We start from the raw sequence: 24,383 nt of genomic DNA on the forward strand, positions 1-24,383 counted from the left end.
CTATGGTTAGTGACTGCAGGACAGGGATTAGATTTAATTCTGATAATGGAGTGCAGGCCCTTCAACCTACTGCCAAGAGGCAGTCTCCATTTATCTGTTGGGTTACTGCAGGAAAGTGGCCTTTGTAGGCCCCTCAATTGGCTGAAATAGTTACTCGTCACTTGTGGGCAAGTAGCTACCCACAAGTGACAGGTAAATATTTCCTGAATCAGCTTGCTCCAAAATAGCCAGGAAGCTGGAACAGGCCAACAAACCCACCAACATGTCAGCCATTTGGAAGAAATTGTCAGTCCACCCACCCATGGTTCTGCCTTTCTAGCTGAACAAAAAATTGTCTAACATCTTCTTCTAATCTTTTTCCATCCCCTCTTTGACAATTTTCCTTCAATGTTCATGCTGCCACCTTTTATCCACGTCCCTCTGCTGCACCTTTTAAAATTTTTCCTTTTCCCTCTCATACCAAGACTTTGCGCCAAAACTTCCCAACCTCAGATCACAATGATTTATGCCCTGCGCAATTCATGCTGGCATGCTTCAGGCTCTTGCCCTTCTCCTCAGATTCATGCTGGCAATTAATAGCATGCTGCGTTCTGCTCCCACTTCCTTCTCTCCTCTCAAGCTACTCTTCTTCCCTTCACAGTAGAATTGCTGCTGGATTTGGGTATTTTGTGATACGCAATTTTCTTGACTAATACCTCATCCAGAATAGCATTTTGTATCGGTTGGCATGTGGTGCCCATGAGGAATGGCACTGATGAACCACACAAGAGCAGCATTAATTTTTGCCACTTCAGATATTTAAAGAAAGCGCGCATGAATACAATTTGGTCGTCAAAGCTGAAACTCATCTAATCTAAACAACCCAAGTGCAAAGCATAGTAATTTCAACATTTTGCACTATTTTATCATCAATGATGACAATGTATTCTCAGCTACTTAAGTTAATCACAAAAAAAGCAAGACATGATGAATGCTACTAATTAAACATGTGCTGATTTTAATAACTTTGTAGTAACATACATGATAAGTATGTGAAACAGAGCAATTTACACTAAAATAATCTTCACGAATAATGATTATTTTCCTCTCAGTTAATTTCACAGCTTCCAGAAACAGCAAAAGGCACATTTAGAACCCATATATACATACAAACATATTTTACAAGAACACTATTGACAAATAGGTCTGCTTAGCAGAGCAAGGATAAATTTACACCCATCCATATTTTAGGACATATTTTGTTCTTTATTTTCTCTTTGTTCTCTCTTTTCTCCTTGTGCAGTATGTGCACCAATCCACACAAGTAGAATTATTTGTACCACTGATTTCCCCATGATTATCAGTGATGCAGCTCCCCAACCACAAAGCTTATTTGGTGAACCTTGGTGCTCGAGTGTTAATTTTTAATTTTTTTTTCCGCAGGATTTGGATATCACTACCAAGGCCAGCATTTATTGCCCATCCTTAATTGCCTTTTGAACTGAGTGGTTTATCATGCAATTTCAGAGGGTAGTTAGGAATCAAATATGGGTGAGACTGGTTAAGGACAGCAGATTTTCTTCCTGAAAAGGATATTAGCGAACCAGGTTTTTAGAACGATCGATAAAGATTTCATAGTCACTATTATTGAGTTCAGCTTTTAGTTCCAGATTTCATTAATTGAATTTAAATTCCACCAGCTGCCAGGTGGGAATCCTCAACATTGGCGTAGGCCTCCAGATTACTGGTCCAGTGACATTATCACTACCCCACATTCATGTGCAGCACAGGGCGAGTGCATAATAAATTTATCTCAATGCGAATTTCAAAGGAGCAACCACTTGTGTAGTGGATTAACATTTTGTTTGCTTGCTATTGTTGCTGCCTCTGTGAGATTACCAAATGAAATGCATTTTTGTGCTATTCCATCTACTCACTACAGGAATTGGAGTGCCCCAGGGGTCGGTGCTGGGGCCTCAGCTATTTACCATTTATATAGATGATCTGGAGGAGGGAACCGAGTGTATGGTGTCGAAATTTGCTGATGACACCAAGATTGGTGGAACGGCAAATTGCGCGGAGGGTGTGGAGAGTCTGCAGAAGGATCTAGATAGGCTGGGCGAATGGGCCAGGAAATGGCAAATGAAATTTAATGTTGGTAAGTGCGAGGTGGTCCACTTTGGTAGGAATAATGGTAGGAAGGACTATTACTTGCAGTTTTTCACCCTGTAGCAGGCGACGGTGCAGAGGGACCTCGGGGTCCTTGTGCATGAGTCGCAAAAACCCAGCCTGCAGGTGCAGCAGGTGGTCAGGAAGGCGAATGGGATGCTGGCCTTCATAGCGAGGGGGATTGAATATAAAAGTAGGGAGGTCTTGCTGCGGCTGTCTAGAGCATTGGTGAGGCCGCAGCTGGAGTACTGTGCGCAGTTTTGGTCGCCGTACTTACGCAAGGATATTTTGGCCTTGGAGGGAGTGCAGGGGAGGTTTACTAGGCTGATGCCGGAGTTGAGGGGGTTGAGCTATGAGGAGAGGCTGAATAAACTAGGCTTGTACTCGTTAGAGTTTTGAAGAATGAGGGGAGATCTCATTGAGACATATAAGATGATGAATGGGATGGATAGGATAGAGGTGGAGAGACTCTTCCCGCTCAGAAAGGACAGTAGGACTAGGGGGCACAGCCTCAAGATAAAGGGGGGGGGGGGGGGGGCGGTTTAGAACAGAGTTGAGGAAGAAACTTTTTCACTCAAAGGGTGGTGAATCTCTGGAATTCTCTGCCTGTTGAAGTGGTGGAGGCTGCCTCACTAAATATTTTTAAGACGCGGGTTGATGGGTTTTTGATAAGCGAGGGGATTAAGGGTTATGGGGAGAGGGCGGGAATGTGGAACTGAGCCACGACAGATCAGCCATGATCTTATTGAATGGCAGGGCAGGCTCGAAGGGCTAGATGGCCTACTCCTGCTCCTATTTCTTATGTTCTTATGTTATGTTCTAATTGTGATACAATAGCCCAAAGCCATTTTGCATAACAATCTTACCAGGCAGAAGGGACTTTTATTGGAAATGGAATTGGTTGGCAGAGAGGAAACAAAGAGTAGGAATTAATGGGTGCTTTTCAAATGGTCAGGCAATGACTAGTGGGGTGCCACAGGGATCAGTGCTGGGACCCAGCTATTCACAATATATATTAATGATTTGAATGAGGGGACAAAATGTAACATCTCAAAGTTTGCAGATGATACGAGGTTGGCTGAGAGGGTAAACTGTGACGAGCAGGCAGAAGTCCTTCAGAATGATCTGGAGAAGTTGGGCGAGTGGGCAAATCAATGGCAAATGCAGTATGATTTGGAGAAATGTGAGGTTATTCACTTTGGAACCAAAAACAAGGCGGCAGATTACTACCTGAATGGCTGTAAATTGGGAAAGGGGAGTGTACAGTGGGACCTGCTTGTCCTTGTGCACCAGTCACAGAATGTAAGCATGCAGGTGCAGCAGGTGGTAAAGAAGGCAAATGGTATGTTGGCCTTCATTGCGAGAGATTTCAAGTACAGGAGCAGGAATGTGTTGTTGCAAGCTATACAGGGCCTTGATGAGGCCACGCCTAGAGTATTGTGTGCAGTTTTTGTCTCCTTTTCTGAGAAAAGATGTTCTTGCTCTCAAGGCAGTGCAGCAAAGATTTACCAGGCTGAATCTGGGGATGGCGGGACTGATATACGAAAAGAGATTGACTAAGTTAGGATTGGTTTTACTGGGGTGGATCTCAGAGACTTACAAAATTCTAACAAGACTAGACAGGGTAAATGCAGGGAGGATGTTCCCAATGGTGGGAAGTCCAGAAGCAGGGGGTCACAGACTGAGGACTTTGGATGAAGAAATGTCTCCTCACCTCCATTCTATATGGCCTATCCTAAGAGTGGTGAGCCTGTGGAATTCATTACCACAGGAAGTAGTTGTTGCCAAAACATTGAATGTATTCAAGACGTGGCTAGATATAGCAGTTGGGGTAAATGGGGTTAAACGTAATGGAGAAAACCCAGGATTAGGCTATCAAGTCGGATGATCATAATGAATGGCAACGCAGGCTCGAAAAGGCCATATAGCCTCCCCCTGCTCCTATCTTTATGTTTCTATGAAAGATAGTACATCAATCCATTGTATTCACTTTTCTGGACAACAAACTTAAGAAGCAAGGTCACTCAAAATGAAATACACAGAAACAAGTCAATTGTGGCAAAATCAGAATCTGGCAACTTAATGGGAATGAAGCACTTAATGTTGAGCTGCCCCCACCTCTTATACATCACAAAATATTTTTAACTCAAAAGAATGTCAGTAATATTAGCATGTAAAATAAAACCCTGAAAAATAACATTATTTATGTGCAATTGCATAGCTCCAAAGTCGCTATCTAATTCAGCATGGGGTGGCATTGTAGCACGGTGGTTAGCACTGCTGCTTCACAGCTCCAGGGACCTGGGTTTGATTCCTGGCTTGGGTCACTGTGGAGTTTGCACATTTTCCTCGTGTCTGTGTGGGTTTCCTCCGGGTGCTCCGGTTTCCTCCCACAGTCTAAAGATGTGTGGGTTAGGTTAATTGGACATGCTTAATGCGTAAGTTCGAGGGATTAGTGGGTAAAATATGTAGGGATATGGGGGTAGGGCCTGGGTGGGATTGTGGTTGGTACAGACTTGATGGACTGAATGGCCACTTTCTGTACTGTAGGATTTCTATGAAGGTAATTGTTTTGTCCCATTAAAGCTGTAAAATTTGTGCAATTAAAATTAAGTTTAAAAACAAAGACCACTTCATATTACACAAGGAAGGAGAGTACTTTTCATTATTTTTGTCAATTTCTCCAAGTTAATTTGAGAGAGATGAACAGGTAAATTGATCAAATTTAACACACACTCCTCTTCCTAATCCACATTTTAATGTTTGGCTGTTCTGACCTCAGATAATTATCGAGATTTTGTTAGGTAGTTTTTGCAATGAAATGGAAAAAAATTTATATACATTTCAACGAAACATAAAATGGAAAAATTATAGTACTGATTTATCCATTTGAGCACTTTGTTACAGATACTTAATTTTCAATATTACAATTACTAAATTTGGTTCACACGATTTAAAAAAATAATTCAAGATAAGGATATTTAGCAATACAGACCAGTAATGCTATGCCTTTTTGGTCTTTCTACTTCATAAATATGTACATAGCAATGTTATACTCTTCCCATTGTTGTATTCACTAAATTGAACAGTAGTATAGTCATATGCAGACGAATGTTCATCAATTAGAAGTGCTTCTGTCAAATCCCTCAATTAAAAACAGTACAACAATTAATCTCTGCTCCTAAATTTCTAACAGTTCGAGCTCTAAATACACACAAATAGAAGCACAGCAGAACCTCAAGACTAGAGATTACCAAAATATCCATAGAGATTAGATGCCGATTTTCCAAGTTAAAATGAACCTTGCTTTCGAGATGGTTTTACTGTAACCAGCAATTTCAATTTGTTGAACATGCCGTAATAGTTGTGAGTTTCTATTAATTAATAGCCCCAACCCTTAAAAAGAGTAAAGCAGCATATCATGTGTACCTTAATGTGACTTATTAATACTCATTATGGATAACAGATCAATTCACAAATAATTCTTAACTTTGAGGTTCTGCTGTGAGGTTACAAGGCACTGACATTAAAAAAAAGTAAGGAGGATTTCATAGACAATAGCAATTTTCCCCAGTTTACACAAGTCATTTAAAACCCAAACATGTTATGGCTTTTAACACACCTTACACTACACATCTTTAAAATATACACGCACATTTGATTTTTCATTGAAAATTTTATGTTAACAATGGCTTTATGATATACAGAGACATAATTAAATGCCTGTCACATAAGCAACTGCATGATATCGCAACATGATTGGCAACAATTTTTTTTGGAATTAAGATATTGCATATATTATGATTCTTTGCAACATTGGAATGTTTACTTAATATAGTATAAAAATATGTTTTTAAAGCAAATATTTCACAAAAGAACACAACCTCTGTAAACTGCTAGAGTAGTAACTATGTAGCAATGTTCATCAAAAATGTAAGTAGTGCAAGTAAGGAAATATTTAAGTGAAATTATTTAGCAATCTTTCAAATTAAAGACAAGGATCTCAATGTTATGAAAATCCCACTTCAGCATTTTGATAACAGAGATAACAGTAAGCTTCAGTCATGGAATTCCTTAAGTTCTGATATCATCACCGTACTATCTGAATCTGTGGGATCATTATAACTACGCTCATAGTGCACTGCTCCAAAGGGATTAGCCCATCGCCACTTATTCCTTTTGTACAAATACCACACCATTCCACCAAGTAGCAGGAGGATCAAAATCACTGTTATCACTAAAGCTGCAACTTTGCGACTGGATCCTGCAAAACAACAGATTTTAATTAAGTTTGTAGGTTTTTTTCATAAACATGTAAGCAAATCAATGAATAAGTGTTTTTCCAGTAAATGAAAATGCATCGTAATAGAATGATATGAAAATACTTTAAGAGTACAAATTCTATAATTTGGCTATAACTCACCAGTTTGACAAATGGAAAATTTGAACTGCTGGAAATAATTATTTGGCAACAATGAACGTGAACAACTAGACCCTAAGATTCCATGGCTGGTGATTCTCGCAGTTGTATTGGTAGCATAACCTGATTATCCTCAAACATTGTGAAGGCATATACTTTGGATAGCTGACCGTTCTGGACAGATGGTCAGTCTGCCAGCACATTTCCAATGATGTGAAACAGGCAGAACATAAGAACATAAGAACATAAGAAATAGGAGCAGGAGTAGGCCATCTAGCCCTTCGAGCCTGCCCCGCCATTCAATAAGATCATGGCTGATCTGTCGTGGCTCAGTTCCACTTTCCCGCCCTCTCCCCATAACCCTTAATCCCTTCTCTTATCAAAAACCCATCAACCCGCTTCTTAAAAATATTTAGCGAGGCAGCCTCCACCACTTCAACGGGCAGAGAATTCCAGAGATTCACCACCCTTTGAGTGAAGAAGTTCCTCCTCAACTCCGTTCTAAACCGCCTCCCCTTTATCTTGAGGCTGTGCCCCCTAGTTCTACTGTCTTTTTTGAGCGGGAAGAGTCTCTCCACCTCTATCCTATCCATCCCATTCATCATCTTATACGTCTCAATGAGATCTCCCCTCATTCTTCTAAACTCTAACGAGTACAAGCCTAGTTTATTCAGCCTCTCCTCATAGCTCAATCCCCTCAACTCCGGTATCAGCCTAGTAAACCTCCTCTGCACTCCCTCCAGGGCCAAAATATCCTTGCGCAGGTGCGGCGCCCAAAACTGCACACAGTACTCCAGCTGCGGCCTCACCAATGCCCTATACAGCTGCAGCAAGACCTCCCTACTTTTATATTCAATCCCCCTCGCTATGAAGGCCAGCATCCCATTCGCCTTCCTGACCACCTGCTGCACCTGCAAGCTGGGTTTTTGCGACTCATGCACAAGGACCCCGAGGTCCCTCTGCACCGTCGCCTGCTGCAGTTTTTCGCCACGTAAGTAATAGTCCTTCCTACCATTCTTCCTACCAAAGTGGACCACCTCACACTTGCCAACATTAAATTCCATTTGCCATTTCCTGGCCCATTCACCCAGCCTATCTAGATCCTTCTGCAGACTCTCCACACCCTCCGCACAATTTGCCGTTCCCCCAATCTTGGTGTCATCAGCAAATTTCGACACCCTGCACTCGGTTCCCTCCTCCAGATCATCTATATAAATGGTAAATAGCTGAGGCCCCAGCACCGACCCCTGGGGCACCCCACTAGTCACCATCCGCCAATCCGAATTGCACCCATTGACCCCCACTCTCTGCCTCCTATTTGACAACCAATCCTCTATCCACGCTAACACCCTACCCCCAACTCCATGTCCCCTGACCTTTTGCAATAACCTCTTGTGAGGTACCTTGTCAAACGCCTTCTGAAAATCCAGAAAGACCACATCCACCGGCTCTCCTCTATCCACTGCCCTAGACACATCCTCATAGAACTCCAGTAAATTTGTCAGACACGACTTCCCTTTAATGAAACCGTGTTGCGTCCGCCCTATCAAGCAATTCCCTTCAAGATGCCTCGCAATTTCCTGCTTAATGATGGATTCTAACATTTTACCTACCACAGACGTTAAACTAACCGGCCTATAATTCCCCGCCTTTTGCCTGGCACCCTTCTTAAACAACGGCGTAACATTAGCCGTTTTCCAATCTTCCGGCACTTCCCCAGAATCCAGCGACGTCTGGAAAATAACCACCAAGGCATCCACTATCACCTCCGCCATTTCTTTCAGAACCCTCGGATGCATTCCATCCGGTCCTGGGGACTTGTCCACAATCAGCCCCTCCAGTCTGTCGAGCACCACCTCTCTAGTAACAGTAATGTCATTAAGACCCTCCATTCCTACCACCTTTCCATCGCTAACACCCGGCAAATTATTCACGTCCTCCTCCGTGAAGACAGAAACAAAAAAGTTATTCAAGACCTTCGCCATATCCCCATCCCCTACCACTAGCTCCCCTTTCTCATCCTCTAAAGGACCAACGTTCACCCTAGCCAGCCTCTTCCTTTTTATATATTTATAAAAACTCTTGCTATCCTTTTTTATATTAAGTGCTAGCCCAGCCTCATAGCTTCTCCTACCCTCCTTTATCAACTTCTTTGTCAATCTTTGTTGACATTTAAACCTTTCCCAATCCTCTTCTCGCCCACTGCTCTTAGCTACTCTAAATTCCTCCGCTTTTAATTTAACACTTTCCTTCACCTCCTTCGTTATCCACGGCTTATTACCTCTCTTCCTACTGTCCTTTTTAACCATCGGAATAAATTTCTGCTGAGCACCAAGAAAGATCTCCTTAAAGATCCTCCACTGCTCCTCAGCAGACCTACCTTCCAACACATTCCCCCAGTCCACATTCGCCAATTCTTCTCTCATCCTACCATACTCCCCTCTATTCAAACAAAGGACGCGCGTCCGGGAACCCACTTTCTCCTCCTCCATCTGCACCAGAAACTCCACCATACAATGATCACTCTCTCCAAGAGGATCCTTCACCGCAAGGTCCCTAATTCTACCCGCCTCATTACATAGCACCAGATCCAAGATAGCTTGCTCCCTCGTCGGCTCCAACACACACTGTTCAAGGAAATTATCCCGGCAGCATTCCAAGAACTCCTCCTCGAGCCCACCTCGTCCAACATGGGTCGACCAATCAATATGCAGATTGAAATCTCCCATAACTACTGCCGTCCAATTCCTGCACGCCGCACTTATTTGCGTGTTAACAGCCCGCCCCACCTCCAGATCATTATTCGGGGGCCTATAGACGACACCCACCAGCGTCTTCCTCCCTTTGCTGTTCCTAATCTCCACCCACAACGATTCCACAACCAAAGGTGTACTCCAAGTAGTGCCTATGTTGAACTATATACATGCAAAGTTTAGCAAGTATTTATTACTTCAGAAATTCTTTGTGGAGACCAAGAAAATCTTACAACAAAAGATTGAACTCCATGAGGATTTGCATGATCAAATGACAATGCATATTGCAACTTAGTCATGAACTAGGTGATAGCTTGGACCTTCTAAGGCACTGTGTCCAGGAACGTGTGCGATGCCAGCTGCTTGGTGTTAGTTCTTTAGTCTTCCACTGCTCATATTCCAGTACAACCTTCCCATTAAATGTCTATACAGTCAGGTCGTCATTTAGAAAACACCTGTGTATTTCAGATGTGTAATCTCCAAAGAGATTACTATTTGCTCTTAATTTGCTTAATTCCATGACATGAATCTTGACTTGAAGCAAAGGACAGTTGAACTACCTAACTTTAGAATTTGGCATGATTTTTGTTGTCACAAACTGAAATATGTTTCTTTTTCACATGTTCATGAATCTGTTTTTAAGAGTGGTAATATATCACTGCTAAACATGGATTGACAATTAGCACTTCATATCAACATGACACCCCTTTGAATTCACAACACTTTTCCTCCAAAATAAACATGCAGTAAAATTTAGTTTGACATACAAGGCAAGAACGAAAGAATTGTTGAACCATTGGAGGCTATTCATGTGAAACTTACGCATTGGAGCCTTGCAAACAAGTCTGCTATAAGTATTTGAACAGTTGGTCAGAATCCATGTCCCATTTTTGGATGATATAAAGGCACACTTATTATGAGTTGGAACGGAGAGATTTTTATTAATCCAGTTAGCATAGGTAAGATCTGAACCATCCAACCACTGTAAGGATTTATCTGTATGGAAGGACAAAAGTACTCAATAAATTAAAGCAAACAAGTGCAACATGCACATTTATATTTTAACATAGGATTAAAATCACAGTGGTTGTGATTATAAAGACTTGCATTTTATAGCATCATAGAAAGTGTATGTGCATGAGGTGGATGATATGGGAGATTAGCAAGAGGAGCCAGTTCGTGAATTTTTCTTGCTTCAGTTGAACCTCTGCTCTCCAGTGCTGTGCTTTGACTTTGAAGCTCCATTTGTGATGAGATGATTACAACTTTAATGCAATATCATTTATAGTACATTGCAATTGCAGACAGCAACATCTTTGTAATATTATGGGCATCTCTTGCAGCAAATTTCATTCTACCAACCAAGAGTGATAGCTATTCAGAGCTCCATTTCTGGTGTTAGATGTTAGCACAGTTTGTTACAACAGTCATTTTAAAAATATATTACTTAAACATTTTTTAAAACCAGCCTCAACACATTGTGTCAAGCACAGCTGATTTGAAACAGCCAGTGTGAAAGTCTCACACTTCTCTGTTTCGGATTGTGATCAGTCATTGAAGTTAAACTGTCACTTTAATTTTGATGCTGAGCAATTTATATGGCAATGCAAAAAAAGAGAAACACATTATTTGTTTACTGGGTAATCTTAACATTCTTTAAATTAATCATGGAAAATAATTTTGACAAAACTGGAAAAGCAATACTTTGTATGGGGGAAGAAAGAATCAGTAGTCAAAAGAAGTCTGTTAATACTTAGTTCATATTTGAAGTGTGGACGTTTTAATTACTCGGTGATTAAAAGTAAAATTTAACTTTAAGTATGAAAATGTGGATTTCCATTAAATAAGAACGTTGCACTAAAATTGGGAAAGTATAACGTGGATACTATTTCCATGTTGGTGACACAGTGGTTAACAGTGCTGCTTCACAGCGCCAGGGACCCGGATTTGATTCTGGCCTTGGGTCACTGTGCAAACTCCACATGGACATTCTCCTCATGTCTCTGTGGGTTTCCTCTCAGTCCAAAGATGTGTGTGTTAGATTGACTGGCCATGCTAAATTACCCTTTAGCATCAGGGGGATTAGCAGGGTAATGCGTGGGAAGTTATGGAGAGGGGACCTGGGTGGGATTGTTGTCGATGTAGGCTTGATGGGCCAAATGGCCTCCTTCAGCACTGGAGGGATTCTAATGATTCTGTAAATAACTTAAAGGTTCTGGCTCACACTTGACAACTGCTCAGCACATCCAAGATTGGAAAAATACAAGTAAATAAATCACACATTTTCTAAAATTGCACATGGCAAAATTCTCAACGTTCACCATGCTGACAATTATTTTATTTTCTCTCCTCCTACACCTATATATGCCTTATATAAAAATTATAGCATTGCTGAGCTGGTAGAATTCCCAGCATCTCATCAAATGTTTATAGCTTATATCTTACTTCTGAACCCATGCACATAATTGAAACTGACATCCAGTGCTGTAGTCTTCCTATTGTTTGTGTTTTGTGTAAAATGGTCATCAAATTTGCTTACATTAAAATGTAAAAGCTAATTCAAAGTAGAGCACCTTCAGGGAAGTTTCTTGGGGACATGATAATGAACTGCGCAAATGAAAAGTGTTTGTTTTTTTAAATGCACAATTGCATATTGGATCAATAGTTTAAAAATGCCACCTAGTGGGCAGTGGTACTTTGCACCCATTTTCACCTGCACCACTATACAGTTAACTTCAGCTGATTTGCGAATGGGTGTTAAGTAAAGGAGAAAGACAATGGGAGAAGCATCACCTTAATAACTAATCTCAGAACAAAACTGATCACTGATCTATTTATCTTTCACTGAGGTGGTGTTTCAAGCTCCAGTTGAAAAATGGAAGAAAATAACTTGAAGATGCAGAGTTGCATATAAAAAATAAAGTTATTCACACAGTTTATAAATATAAATCTCCATGAAGAAAGGTTCCCTTACTTTTACTATGTTGAACAATTCCCAGCCAGATTCGTCCAGTGATTCCACGCTCTTCTTGTATTTGTCTAGTTACAAAATCATTTTCTTCCCTGTCTTTAATGCTCAAAGTAGTAGCAGAGGGATCTAGATATTAAAAAGTTCATAAGTTGCTATTAACAATGAAAATGAAAGTCATGAACCATACAAGTGCAAAGGGGTCTGAGAGTCATTTGGAAGTTTGCATATAGGTGTAAAAAGCAATCTAAACATTTAATGGAATGTTGACCTTTAGGGAAGGAGGAACAGAAATAAAAAAAACTTGTACTTCCATTTTAAAGTTCAAAACCTTGGCCAAGTCTCATCTGGAGTACTACATTCAGTTTTGTCCACTGTACCTCAAGAGAAACACAAATTGGCTGGCAGAGGGTCCAATGCAGATTCAACAGAATGACGTGGAGATGTCAGTAATGGACTGGGGCACAATAAAAAGTCTCACAACACCAGGTTCACCAGAATGATACCAGGGTTTAGAAGGTTAAAATATGCGGACAGTTGCAGAAACCTGTATTTTCTTCAACACAGAAGACTGAGAAGTGAGCCAATCAAGGTATTCAAAATATTAAAAATGATTTGAGAGAGTTGTTATGAAGTAATTATTCCAGTAATTGGGGGTGGGGTGGTGGAAGGGGAGAATTGAAAACAAATTGAGAACTCAAGGACAGCGTCTTAAAATAAGGACTAGTTTTTGCAGAAGCAAAATGAGGAAGTGTTTTTTCCTCAAAAAGAACAGCAGAAATCTGGACGACTTCTGCTCTCAATAGGCTGCAGATATGGTCAACAATATAGATAGAATTGTGTTAGGAAGAGATATGGAGAAAAAGCAGATAATGGTACTGAGGTACAGATTATCCATAATCTATCTGAATGCCATACTCTTGACCCTTGAAGATTTAAGTGAGATGATAATGTACAGGCAATAAATAAAAGGGTTATACAATACAGAATTCATTTATAGAATGTGGAGATGCCGGCATTGGTCTGGGGTGGGCACAGTAAGAAGTCTCATAACAACAGGTTGAAGTCCAACAGGTCGAAGTCCAACAGGTTTATTTGGTGACCTGAGGAAGGAGCAGTGCTCCAAAAGCTTGATTCCAAGTAAACCTGTTGGACTTTAACCTGGTGTTGAGAGACTTCTTACTGAATTCATTTCTAAACATCTTAACTTATTTTCTTTTACTTTTAGGCTCCATAAACAGACATTTTGGTGATTAAAGAATAGATCTATGTGAAATAGTAATGAATTACATTCCAAATTATACAGCAAAAATAGCACAAGCTCAAAGCAATAGTTTCAAACTAATAGTGAATCCAATATGTGTAGAGTGCCTCATTGCAAATGCTTTCTTCAGCACTTTCAGGTGCTCCAGTAAATTGCACCAATCATAGAAGCAGAACATACCTAGCTTATGACAAACTGATTTGGTCTCATCCATGGTAAATAGAGACCAGTTATATAAACCCATGTCGAATGCATAGCAGTGTTCTCTGAACCTAATCCACGGTGACTTCCCATTTTCCTGAGGGCAGAATCTTGAACTTTCTCCCTGCTGTTTAGGTAATGTTCCTGGAAAAATATGTTTTGTATATTAATTGATTAGAACAAATGCTTTTTGTTGACTCCAGTTAGATTAGTAATAAATAAAGTTTATTAGTCAGAAGTAAGGCTTACAGTAATACTGCAATTAAGTTACTGTGAAATTCTTGTAATCGCCATAGTGTGGCACCTGTTCAGGTCAATGCACTTAATCAGCATGTCTTTCAGACTGTGGGAGGGAACCAGAGCACCTGGAGGAAACCCACACAGACACAGGGAGAATGTGCAAACTCTGCACAGTCATCCAAGTCAGGAATCAAACCTGGGTCCCTGGTGTTGTGAGACAGCAGTGGTAACCACTGTGCCACCATGCCACCCATAGCTTGAAAATGAGCTTTCCTGTAAGGATGTGGGTGTCAAGGCATAGCAATGGTGCTCACTGTTAGTCACACTGAGCTCAACAAGTAAAGCATTTCCCAGCCTGGAAGAAGGAAAAACGTAACAGAACAAAGTCACGCTTTGGAATCTCAGAGATCAACTAGTGAAGGCAATGGTGGCAATGTCACCACTTCAACTCTGAAGACAATTGTGTGAATTTGCTAATTGCAAGTGTACTCCATGTATACTTCCCATTACCAGCACTGAATCTCCATTATCAACATTCTGGGGACTGCTATTGACCAGAAACTGAACTGGATTCGCCATATAAATACTGTGACTGCAGGAGCAGATCAGAGGCTGGGAATCCTGCGGTGAGTAACTCACCTGCTGATCTCCCCCAGAGTCTGTCCACCATCTACAAGGCACAAGTCAGGAGCATGATGGAATATTCTTTACTTGCTGAGAGAAGTCTAGCTCCAACAGTATTGACATCATATAGGGCAAAGTGACCTGCTTGATTGAAACACCTTTCACAAACATTCACTTTCTCCATCACTGAGGTGACAGCAGTGTGTATCATTTACAGGATGCATTGCAGGCTCACCAAGTCTCCTATGGCTACATCTTCAAACCCACAATTGTTACCCTCTAGGACAAGAGTGGCAGACATCTGAGAATATCTGGAGATTCCCCTCCAAATCAATCACCATCTTGACTTGGAAAATTACCACTGTTCCTCCAGTTCACTGGGTCAAAGTCCTGGAACCCCTGCCAGAACAGTATTGTAAGTACACCTAGAATACAGGAACTGCAGCAGCCAAAGCAACAACTTATCATTACTTTCTCAAGAGCAGATAGGAATGGGCAATAAATGCTGGCCTAGCCAGTGATGCCCATATCCTGTAAATTAATAGCAAAAGAAATTGTTGAAAGAAAGCACTACAAAAATCTGCAAAGAATAGTGGTAGTCAGATCATTTCAAGAACCAGCAAAAGACGACAAAAAAAAGGATAATTAGAGTACGAAAAATGCTACCTAGAAATATAGGGGGTGATTCTCCTATCTGGGACTGCTCATGGGGGCTGCAATCAGGCTGTGGGAGTGTCGAGAGGGGCAGCACTGTGAGGGTCCTGGACTGGCCAGCGATTGAGCTGGCTAGCTATCAGGAGGATGATACATAGAGGCTATTGCGCATGCACAGAGGTCCAGAACTGTCAGCCTCTGGCATGAATAGGTACCACCTGGGAGCTTTTAATTACATTCATGATTGTGATCTCTGCATTGCACAGTGTGGGAGATTCAAGTGTGAAGTTGCACTGAAAATACTGGCGTGATTTGCACCAGTTTATCCACGAATTAGAGAAGGAGTTGGTCCACTGAAGGACAAAGGAGGGAAATTATGTGCAGAACCAAAGGAAGTGGTGAGTGTAAACCCTTTAAAACAAGACATCATTGAGGGAAGAAGTGTTGGGGGAATTAAAAAACATTAAGGTAGACAAATCCCCAGTGCCAGATGGCATCTATCCCAATGTTATCCCATTATTTAAGAAGGTTAGCAAGGATAACTCAGGTAGTTATAGGTCAGTGAGCTTGATGTCAGTGATAGGAGAACTGTTGAAGAAGATTCTTAGGAATAGGATCTATACACATTTGGAACCGAATGGTCTTGTCAATGAGAGACAGCATGGTTTTGAACGTGGAAAGTCATGTCTCACTAATTTTTGAGAAGGTAACAAAAATGATTGATGAGGGAAAGACTGTGGATGTTGTCAACATGGACTTCAGTAAGGCATTCAACAAGGTCTGTCATGGCAGACTAGTGCAAAAGATTAAATCTCACTGGATCAGAGGTGAGATAGCTAGACGGATTCAGAACTGGCTTGGTCATAGAAGACAGAGGGTAGGGGTAGAAGGGTGTTTTTCTGAATGGAGGTCTGTAACTAGTGGTGTTCCACAGGGATCAGTGCTGGGACCTCTGCTGTTGGTAATATATATGTATGACTTGGAAGAAAACGTAGCTGATCAGATTAGCAAGTTTGAGGATAATACTAAGATGGGCAGAGTTGCGGATAGCGATGAAGATTGTCAGAGAATACAGCAGGATATGGATAGGCTGGAAAATTGGGCAGAGACGTGGCAGAGAGAATTTAATCCGGACAAATGCAAGGTGATGCATTTTGGTAGGTCCAATTCAGGTGGGAGCTATAAAATAAGTGGCAGAACAATCAGGAGAATAAACACAGAGTGATCTGGGAGTAAAGGTCCACAGATCCTTAAAAGGTGGAAAAGGTATTGAAGAAAACATATGGCATGCTTGCCTTCATTGGACGGGCTGTCAAGTTGGAAAATTACACCACAGTTATATAAAATATTGGTTAGGCCACATTTGGAATACTGTGACCAAATCTGGTCGCCACACTCCCAGAAGGTCATCAAAGCTTCAGAGAGAGTGCAGAAAAGGTTTACCAGGATGTTGCCTGGTATGGAGAATATTAGCTATGAAGAGACAGTGAATTAACTGGGATTGTTCTCCCTGGAAAGATGGGGGCTGAGGCGCGACATGATAGAAGTTTATAAAATTATGAGCGGTATAGATAGGGTGAACAGTTGGAAGCTTTTTCTCAGGGCAGAAATGACAATTACAAGGGGGCACAAGTTCAATATAAGGGGGGAAAGGTTCAGTGGAGATGTGCGGGGGATGGTTTTTACACAGAGGGTGGTGGGAACCTGGAATGCACTGCCAAGTGAGTAGGGTTGAGGCAATTACACTAGCCACATTTAAAACTTATCTTGATAGGCACATGAACAAACGGGGAATAGAGGGACATAAGTGGTTGTTTAGATAGGTAAACGTGATCAGTGCACGCTTGGAGAGCCGAAGGGCCTAATCCTGTGTTTTTTTTGTTCTTTGAATTTGACACTTCAAACTTTTCTTGGGAGAATTGCAACCATAAAAACTGATCATTGGAATTTCTATAAGCATTTACACAGGAAAAGAATAACTAGAGCTAGAATTTGTCCTTTAGAAAGTCTGGTGAATTAATGGAGAACAAGGAAATGGTGGAAGCATTGAACAGATATTTTGCATCTGTTTTAACGTAGAAACTAAGAACAGGAGTAGGCTATTCGGCTCTTCAGGCCTGCTCTGCATTCAATGGCATTTGAAAATCAGTAAGTGAAAGGAAGAAAATTAGAAACAACCACCATCACCAGAGAAAAGGTATTTTTTAAACACGTCCGAGTCTAAAAAAAGTGGTGCTGAGATAGTGGAGGCATTAATTAAAATCTTCCAAAATTCCTTAGATTGGAAAATAGTTAATACAACACTTTTATTCAAGAAAGGAGGGAAACAGAAAACAGGACACCATAGGTCAGTTTAAGTAAAGTTGGGCAGCACAGTGGTTAGCACTGCTGCCTCACAGTGCCAGGGCCCCAGGTTCAATTCTGGCCTTGGGTCACTGTCTGCGGGAATTTGCACATTCTTCCCTTGTCTGTATGGGTTCCCTCTGGGTGATCTGGTTTCCTCCCACAATCTGAAAGATGTGCTGGTTAGGTGCATTGACCCGACCAGGCACTGGAGTGTGGCGACGACGGGAATTTCACAGTAATTTCATTGCAGTGTTAATGTAAGCCTTACTTGTGACTAATAAATAAACTTTTTAACTTTAACGTGGCATACTTGGATTTCCAAAAGGAATTGTTAAGACGCCACAACAAAGGTTACTATACAAAATAACAACTCATGGTGCAGGGGTGACATATTAGAATGGATAAAGGACTGGTTAACCAACAGGAAACAGAGTAGGGACAAAAAGTAAGTTGTCAAAAGGAGGTGAAGAGTCTCAAAGGATATAGACAAGTTAAGTGAATGGACAGAAATTTGGCAGATGTATGTCAGTAAATATGAACTTGTTCACTTTGAAAAGAATAGAAAAGCAGTATACAATTTAAATGAGGAGAGATTGCAGAACTCTGTAGTGCAGAGAGCTGGGTGGCCAAATACATGAATTACAAAAGTTAATGGATTAGTGCAGCAAGTATTGAGGAGGTTAATGGAATGTTGGTGTTTATTGCAAGGGAATAGAATATAAAAGTAGGGGAATAGAAAATAAAAGTAGGGGAATTTTGCTACGGTTGTACAGGGCTTTGATGAGACCACATTTGATTACTTTGGATTCCCTATTTGAAAAAGGGATATAATAGCATTTGGAGTAATAAACCGTAATAAGCCGTGGATAACGAAGGAGGTGAAGGAAAGTGTTAAACTAAAAGCGGAGGAATTTAGAGTAGCTAAGAGTAGTGGGCGAGAAGAGGATTGGGAGAGGTTTAAATATCAACAAAGATTGACAAAGAAGTTGATAAAGAAGGGTAAGAGAAACTATGAAGCTGGGCTAGCGCTTAATATAAAAAGGATAGCAAGAGTTTTTATAAATATATAAAAAGGAAGAGGCTGGCTAGGGTGAATGTTGGTCCTTTAGAGGATGAGAAAGGGGACCTAGTGGTAGGGGATGGGGATATGGCTAAGGTATTGAATAACTTTTTTGTTTCTGTCTTCACGGAGGAGGAGGTGAATAATTTGCCGGGTGTTAGCGATGGAAAGGTGGTAGGACTGGAGGGTCTTAATGACATTACTGTTACTAGAGAGGCGGTGCTCGACAGACTGGAGGGGCTGATTGTGGACAAGTCCCCAGGACCGGATGGAATGCATCCGAGGGTTCTGAAAGAAATGGCGGAGGTGATAGTGGATGCCTTGGTGATTATTTTCCAAATGTCGCTGGATTCCGGGGAAGTGCCGGATGATTGGAAAACGGCTAATGTTACACCATTGTTTAAGAAGGGTGCCAGGCAAAAGGCGGGGAATTTTAGGCCGGTTAGTTTAACGTCTGTGGTAGGTAAAATGTTAGAATCTGTCATTAAGGAGGAAATTGCGAGGCATCTTGAAGGGAATTGCTTGATAGAGCAGACGCAGCACGGTTTCATTAAAGGGAAGTCGTGTCTGACAAATTTACTGGAGTTCTACGAGGATGTGTCTAGGGCGGTGGATAGAGGAGAGCCGGTGGATGTGGTCTTCCTAGATTTTCAGAAGGCGTTTGACAAAGTACCTCACAAGAGGTTATTGCAGAAGGTCAAGGGACATGGAGTTGGGGGTAGGGTGTTAGCGTGGATAGAGGATTGGTTGTCAAATAGGAGGCAGAGAGTGGGGGTCAACGGGTGCTATTCGGATTGGCGGATGGTGACTAGTGGAGTGCCCCAGGGGTCGGTGCTGGGGCCTCAGCTTTTTACCATTTATATAGATGATCTGGAGGAGGGAACCGAGTGTAGAGTGTCGAAATTTGCTGATGACACCAAGATTGGGGGAACGGCAAATTGTGCGGAGGGTGTGGAGAGTCTACAGAAGGATCTAGATAGGCTGGGCGAATGGGCCAGGAAATGGCAAATGGAATTTAATGTTGGCAAGTGTGAGGTGGTCCACTTTGGTAGGAAGAATGGTAGGAAGGACTATTACTTACGGGGCGAAAAACTGCAGCAGGCGACGGTGCAGAGGGACCTCGGGGTCCTTGTGCATGAGTCGCAAAAACCCAGCTTGCAGGTGCAGCAGGTGGTCAGGAAGGCGAATGGGATGCTGGCCTTCATAGCGAGGGGGATTGAATATAAAAGTAGGGAGGTCTTGCTGCAGCTGTATAGGGCATTGGTGAGGCCGCAGCTGGAGTACTGTGTGCAGTTTTGGGCGCCGCACCTGCGCAAAGATATTTTGGCCTTGGAGGGAGTGCAGAGGAGGTTTACTAGGCTGATACCGGAGTTGAGGGGGTTGAGCTATGAGGAGAGGCTGAATAAACTGGGCTTGTACTCGTTGGAGTTTAGAAGAATGAGGGGAGATCTCATTGAGACATATAAGATGATGAATGGGATGGATAGGATAGAGGTGGAAAGACTCTTCCCGCTCAAAAAAGACAGTAGGACTAGGGGGCACAGCCTCAAGATAAAAGGGGGGCGGTTTAGAACGGAGTTGAGGAGGAACTTCTTCACTCAAAGGGTGGTGAATCTCTGGAATTCTCTGCCCGTTGAAGTGGTGGAGGCTGCCTCGCTAAATATTTTTAAGACGCGGGTTGATGGGTTTTTGATAGGAGAGGGGATTAAGGGTTATGGGGAGAGGGCGGGAAAGTGGAACTGAGCAGCGACAGATCAGCCGTGATCTTATTGAATGGCGGGGCAGGCTCGAAGGGCTGGATGGCCTACTCCTGCTCCTATTTCTTATGTTCTTATGAGTAGTTTAATGATTTGCTTGACTTGTTCCTGAACTGACAGGCTTATCGTATGAAGAAAGGTCGGGCCTATGCTCAATGAAGTTGAGAAGAGTGAGAGATGATTTTATCGGAACATAAGATCCTGAGGAGACTTTACAAAAGGCATATTTCCTCTTGTGGCAGAGACTACAACTAGGTGACATCATTTAAAATGAAGTCTCCCTTTCAAGATACCAATGAGGGGTTTTTTTCTCCCTCAGATGAGTCAGTCTGTGGAATTCTCTTCCACAGAAAGCAGCAGAAGCTGGGTCATTGAATTTATTCAAGGCTGAATTAGATAGATTCATGAGTGACGAGCAATTCAAGTGCTATGAGGGCATGCAGGAAAGGTCATCTGGACTTGAAACGTCAGCTGTTTTCTCTCCTTACAGATGCTGTCAGATCTGCTGAGATTTTCCAGCGTTTTCTCTTTTGGTTTCATATTCCAGCATCTGCAGTAATTTGCTTTTATCAGGTCACCCAAGATCTTTTCAAATGGCAGAGGAGGCTCGAAGGGCTGTATGATCTACTCCTGCGACTAAGTCCTATGTACTTAAGCTCCTGTTGAGAATACCATCATAACTGGAATTTCAATCAGCTAAGCACAAGACACCTACTGCCAGCAGTCTGCAAGATGTGCTCCATTTTGTTATAAAACAGCATGAAAATGTGTTCATCGTTAACTGGAAGCTTAGCATTTTGAGTTGCAAATTGCAATGGAACCAGGGAACTATATTGTGAAGTCAGGGTATCAGTGATGTTACTTATGAAATTAATGAGCTGAAGCTGATGAACCCTACATATTTCAGTGAAAATATGATGAATTCAAAGTAATTGAAAATTGTCAACTAGTTTTGACAAATTAAGTTCATTGACGTTTTGCTTGTTTAATGAATTAATCTGGATTGTAAGCAAACATGAAAGAGACTTGCTTTTAGAAATTTTACTTACTTTTCTAATATTTATGTAATATAAATAATGCTATGTTACACTTACTAAAAAGTTGGTCTGACTAAGTTTTTTGCTAGATGAAAACAATTCTGGGAAGGAGTAAATTATTTTGTTGGACTTTGATACGTACTTTTATTCTGCGAAGCATAACATATGGCTCCTTCTCTCATGCTGTAACAACTAGTACGATTCCAGATGCCTTTTGTGTCCATAAACACACAATTGCCAGTTGAAGCAAGATGTCCATACTCCCAAGGTTTGTATTCTGGATTCCTTCCATCTGCCCACTCAAATGTTGACCCTCCCTAAAACAAAAAGGTAAAACAAAATAAAGGGTCAGTTGCAGTGAGCTCACTAAAATTAGATCTTAAACTGATCTTTTAACAAGAAGATGCAAAATATCTCATGGCATTATTTATAGAAGTGCCAGAAATTCTCCTAGGACCTAGCCAAAACCACAAAGTTAAATTGATTGGCCATTCATTAATTTGCTCCTTTTGGACTGGTGAGCTCTGTTGACCTCCTTAACAAGTAGCTGCATTGCCAGTGGGACATCCCACCACATGATAAAATATCTGACAAATATTTTTGTAAAATTCATCAAGGAGTTACAGTAGCAGTGCTAAACAGCCTCTCTAATCATAGAATCCCCACAGTGCAGAAGGAGGCCATTCGGCCATTAAGCCTGCACTGGCCACAATCCCATCCAAACCCTATCCCCTAACCCTATGTATTTACTCTGTTAAACCCCCTGACACGAAGGGGCAATTTAGCATGGCCAATCCGCACATGGAGGGAGGATTGGGAGGAAACTGGAGCACCCAGGGGTAAACCCACCCAGGAGCAGGCCGAACATGCAAACTCCACACACAGTCACCCAAGCCAGGAATGGAACCCAAGTCCCTGACACTGAGGCAGTAGTGCTAACCACTGAGTGAGAGAGAAATGTATTCTCATGTAGTTCTAACTTAGGCTACGCGGCAACTATTTTAAAAATGGAAGACAACTTTTAATTTAATTTTATATTTTTTATTCCTTTATAAAACATTCAGATAGCGAGAAAGCAATCAAATTTTTAAGATCTTGAACAATATAATTGTGTGGTTTTGAGTCACTTGTTGTTTCTACTGCCTGTATTTAATTCAGCAAAAGTTAGGCGCTTCCTGAAATGCAGCCTCCTGAATTGCATGCTAGAAACAAGTGAGTGCGTGTTCTTACCCCCTTATTGATCAGATTATAAAATACATGGATAGGAGATCTTGGGGGCGATTCTCCCATTGTGACTCACTAATTTTTTGGGGGTCAGAATGGGAGAAAGGCACGTGTGCCGATTTGCAGGATTTGCACGTGTTCTACACGCATGCGTTTCTTCCACTGCTGGAAAGCAGGCGCAGTCGGGACCACGCAAGAAACCGGTGGGAAGACGAGATAAGTGATTTTAATTTATTTTAAATTAAGTTTAAGTGTTATTATCGGGCCTGGGACAGAATTCTCCGGGTGCGATAGCATCTCCCACCCCGCCAGTGCAATTTCATTCCAGCAGGATTTAAGAGTAGCTCCCCACTTTTGGGGAATTAACGTGAGACCCTGCTGGAGTGAAGGGGGTGGGGTGGGGGGTAGTCAGGGTACCCCAGATGGCAGTGCCAGCTTGTGCCACCTGGCACTGCCCAAGGGGCAAAGTGCCCAAAGCCAGCAGGGCACCTTGGCACTACCCACCAGGCATTGGGCAGTGCCAACAGGGTGGGACCAAAGGGGTGATCAGTGGGGGCTCCTGCATGGGGATCGAATGGAGTTGGAGAGAGGTCAGCGATCAGGGTGGGCTGGGGGGGGTCTGCCTGCTGTGGAAGATGGGGTGTGGTGGGGGGGGAGGGGGAGGTGAGGTGCGTCTGTCGGTGTGACAGGGGTCATCACTGCTGGTGTGGAGGAGCATTGGAGATTGAGGCACTCCAGGATGGGTGGTCGGGACTAGCCCAGGAATGTTTGTGGGAGTCGTGATCAGGCCATTTTGCAGGGGGGTGGGGGGAGCGGCAGTGAAGAGGTGGAGTGTGGAGGGACAGCACTGTGGGGGTCCCAGGCTGGCCAGTGATCAGGAGGCTGACAGTTCCAGGCCATGGCGCATGTGCAGAGGCCCAGAACTATCAGACACTCTGGTGTGAATAGGCCCCATCTCCCAAACTTTTAATGGTAATTATGATTGTGACCTCTGCATTGCACAGAGTGTGGGAAATTCAAGTCCGAACTCCCACCAAAACAAACAATTGTGAATTACACAATTTTTCCCACCAATTCAGCATTTAGAACATTTTGGGGAGTATACCCCCACTTGGCTTTGAGAGAGAGTGTTAAATGGTGGAATTGAATTAACAGCTAGTTTCTGACATTTTCCCCATTAACTTATTTGTAAACATTTTAACTTGCTGGAAAACAAAACTTCAGCTGGAGTAGAGGAGCGAAAGAATCAGGGCACTGGAAGTAGTGCAACAGACTTAAGTTTCTAGAAGAGCAAAATACTGTAGATGCAGGACCTGTGAAATAGGAACAGAAAATGACAGAAAAACTCAGCATCCCAGGCTGCACATGTGCAGAGGGAAAAAAGCTAATGGGCAGTATTTTCCCAAAATCTGACAGTGTGTCGGGTTCAGACTAAAAACCTGCGAGCATCTCTCCAGATGCACAGCTGAGTTTTCACTCCAGATTTTCTGGTACTCTGTGCTCAGAGAATTTGTAGGTGTGGTTTGCACACTATGGCAAGTAATGCTGATAGAGTTGGCATGCTGATCTGTGCTAAAAAGAATTTTCTTTTTTTAAAAGACTTGCACATTCTGCAGTAAGCGCAAAGCATATTAAGCAGTGGATGGATCACGATGGTAATCTGTTGCAAGTTAAAAGATTACGAATG

General features: G+C 42.1%; 1 protein-coding gene across 1 annotated transcript in view; it reads right to left on the reverse strand.

The window, feature by feature from the left end:
- Positions 1-5,840: 5,840 nt before the first annotated feature.
- ly75 (lymphocyte antigen 75) overlaps positions 5,841-24,383 on the reverse strand; it is a 142,949-nt gene continuing 124,406 nt past the window's right edge. The window contains exons 31-35 of the mRNA XM_080199145.1: positions 21,615-21,789; positions 13,734-13,898; positions 12,296-12,418; positions 10,144-10,317; positions 5,841-6,412 (exon numbers count right to left, since the gene is read on the reverse strand). Coding sequence (XP_080055271.1) covers positions 6,207-6,412; positions 10,144-10,317; positions 12,296-12,418; positions 13,734-13,898; positions 21,615-21,789 — 843 coding nt within the window. The 3' untranslated portion in view covers positions 5,841-6,206. The remainder of the gene's footprint in view (positions 6,413-10,143; positions 10,318-12,295; positions 12,419-13,733; positions 13,899-21,614; positions 21,790-24,383) is intronic.

Source organism: Carcharhinus amblyrhynchos, chromosome 11 (genome assembly GCF_965287045.1).
Source record: "Carcharhinus amblyrhynchos chromosome 11, sCarAmb.v2.hapA, whole genome shotgun sequence".
Lineage (NCBI taxonomy): Eukaryota > Metazoa > Chordata > Chondrichthyes > Carcharhiniformes > Carcharhinidae > Carcharhinus > Carcharhinus amblyrhynchos.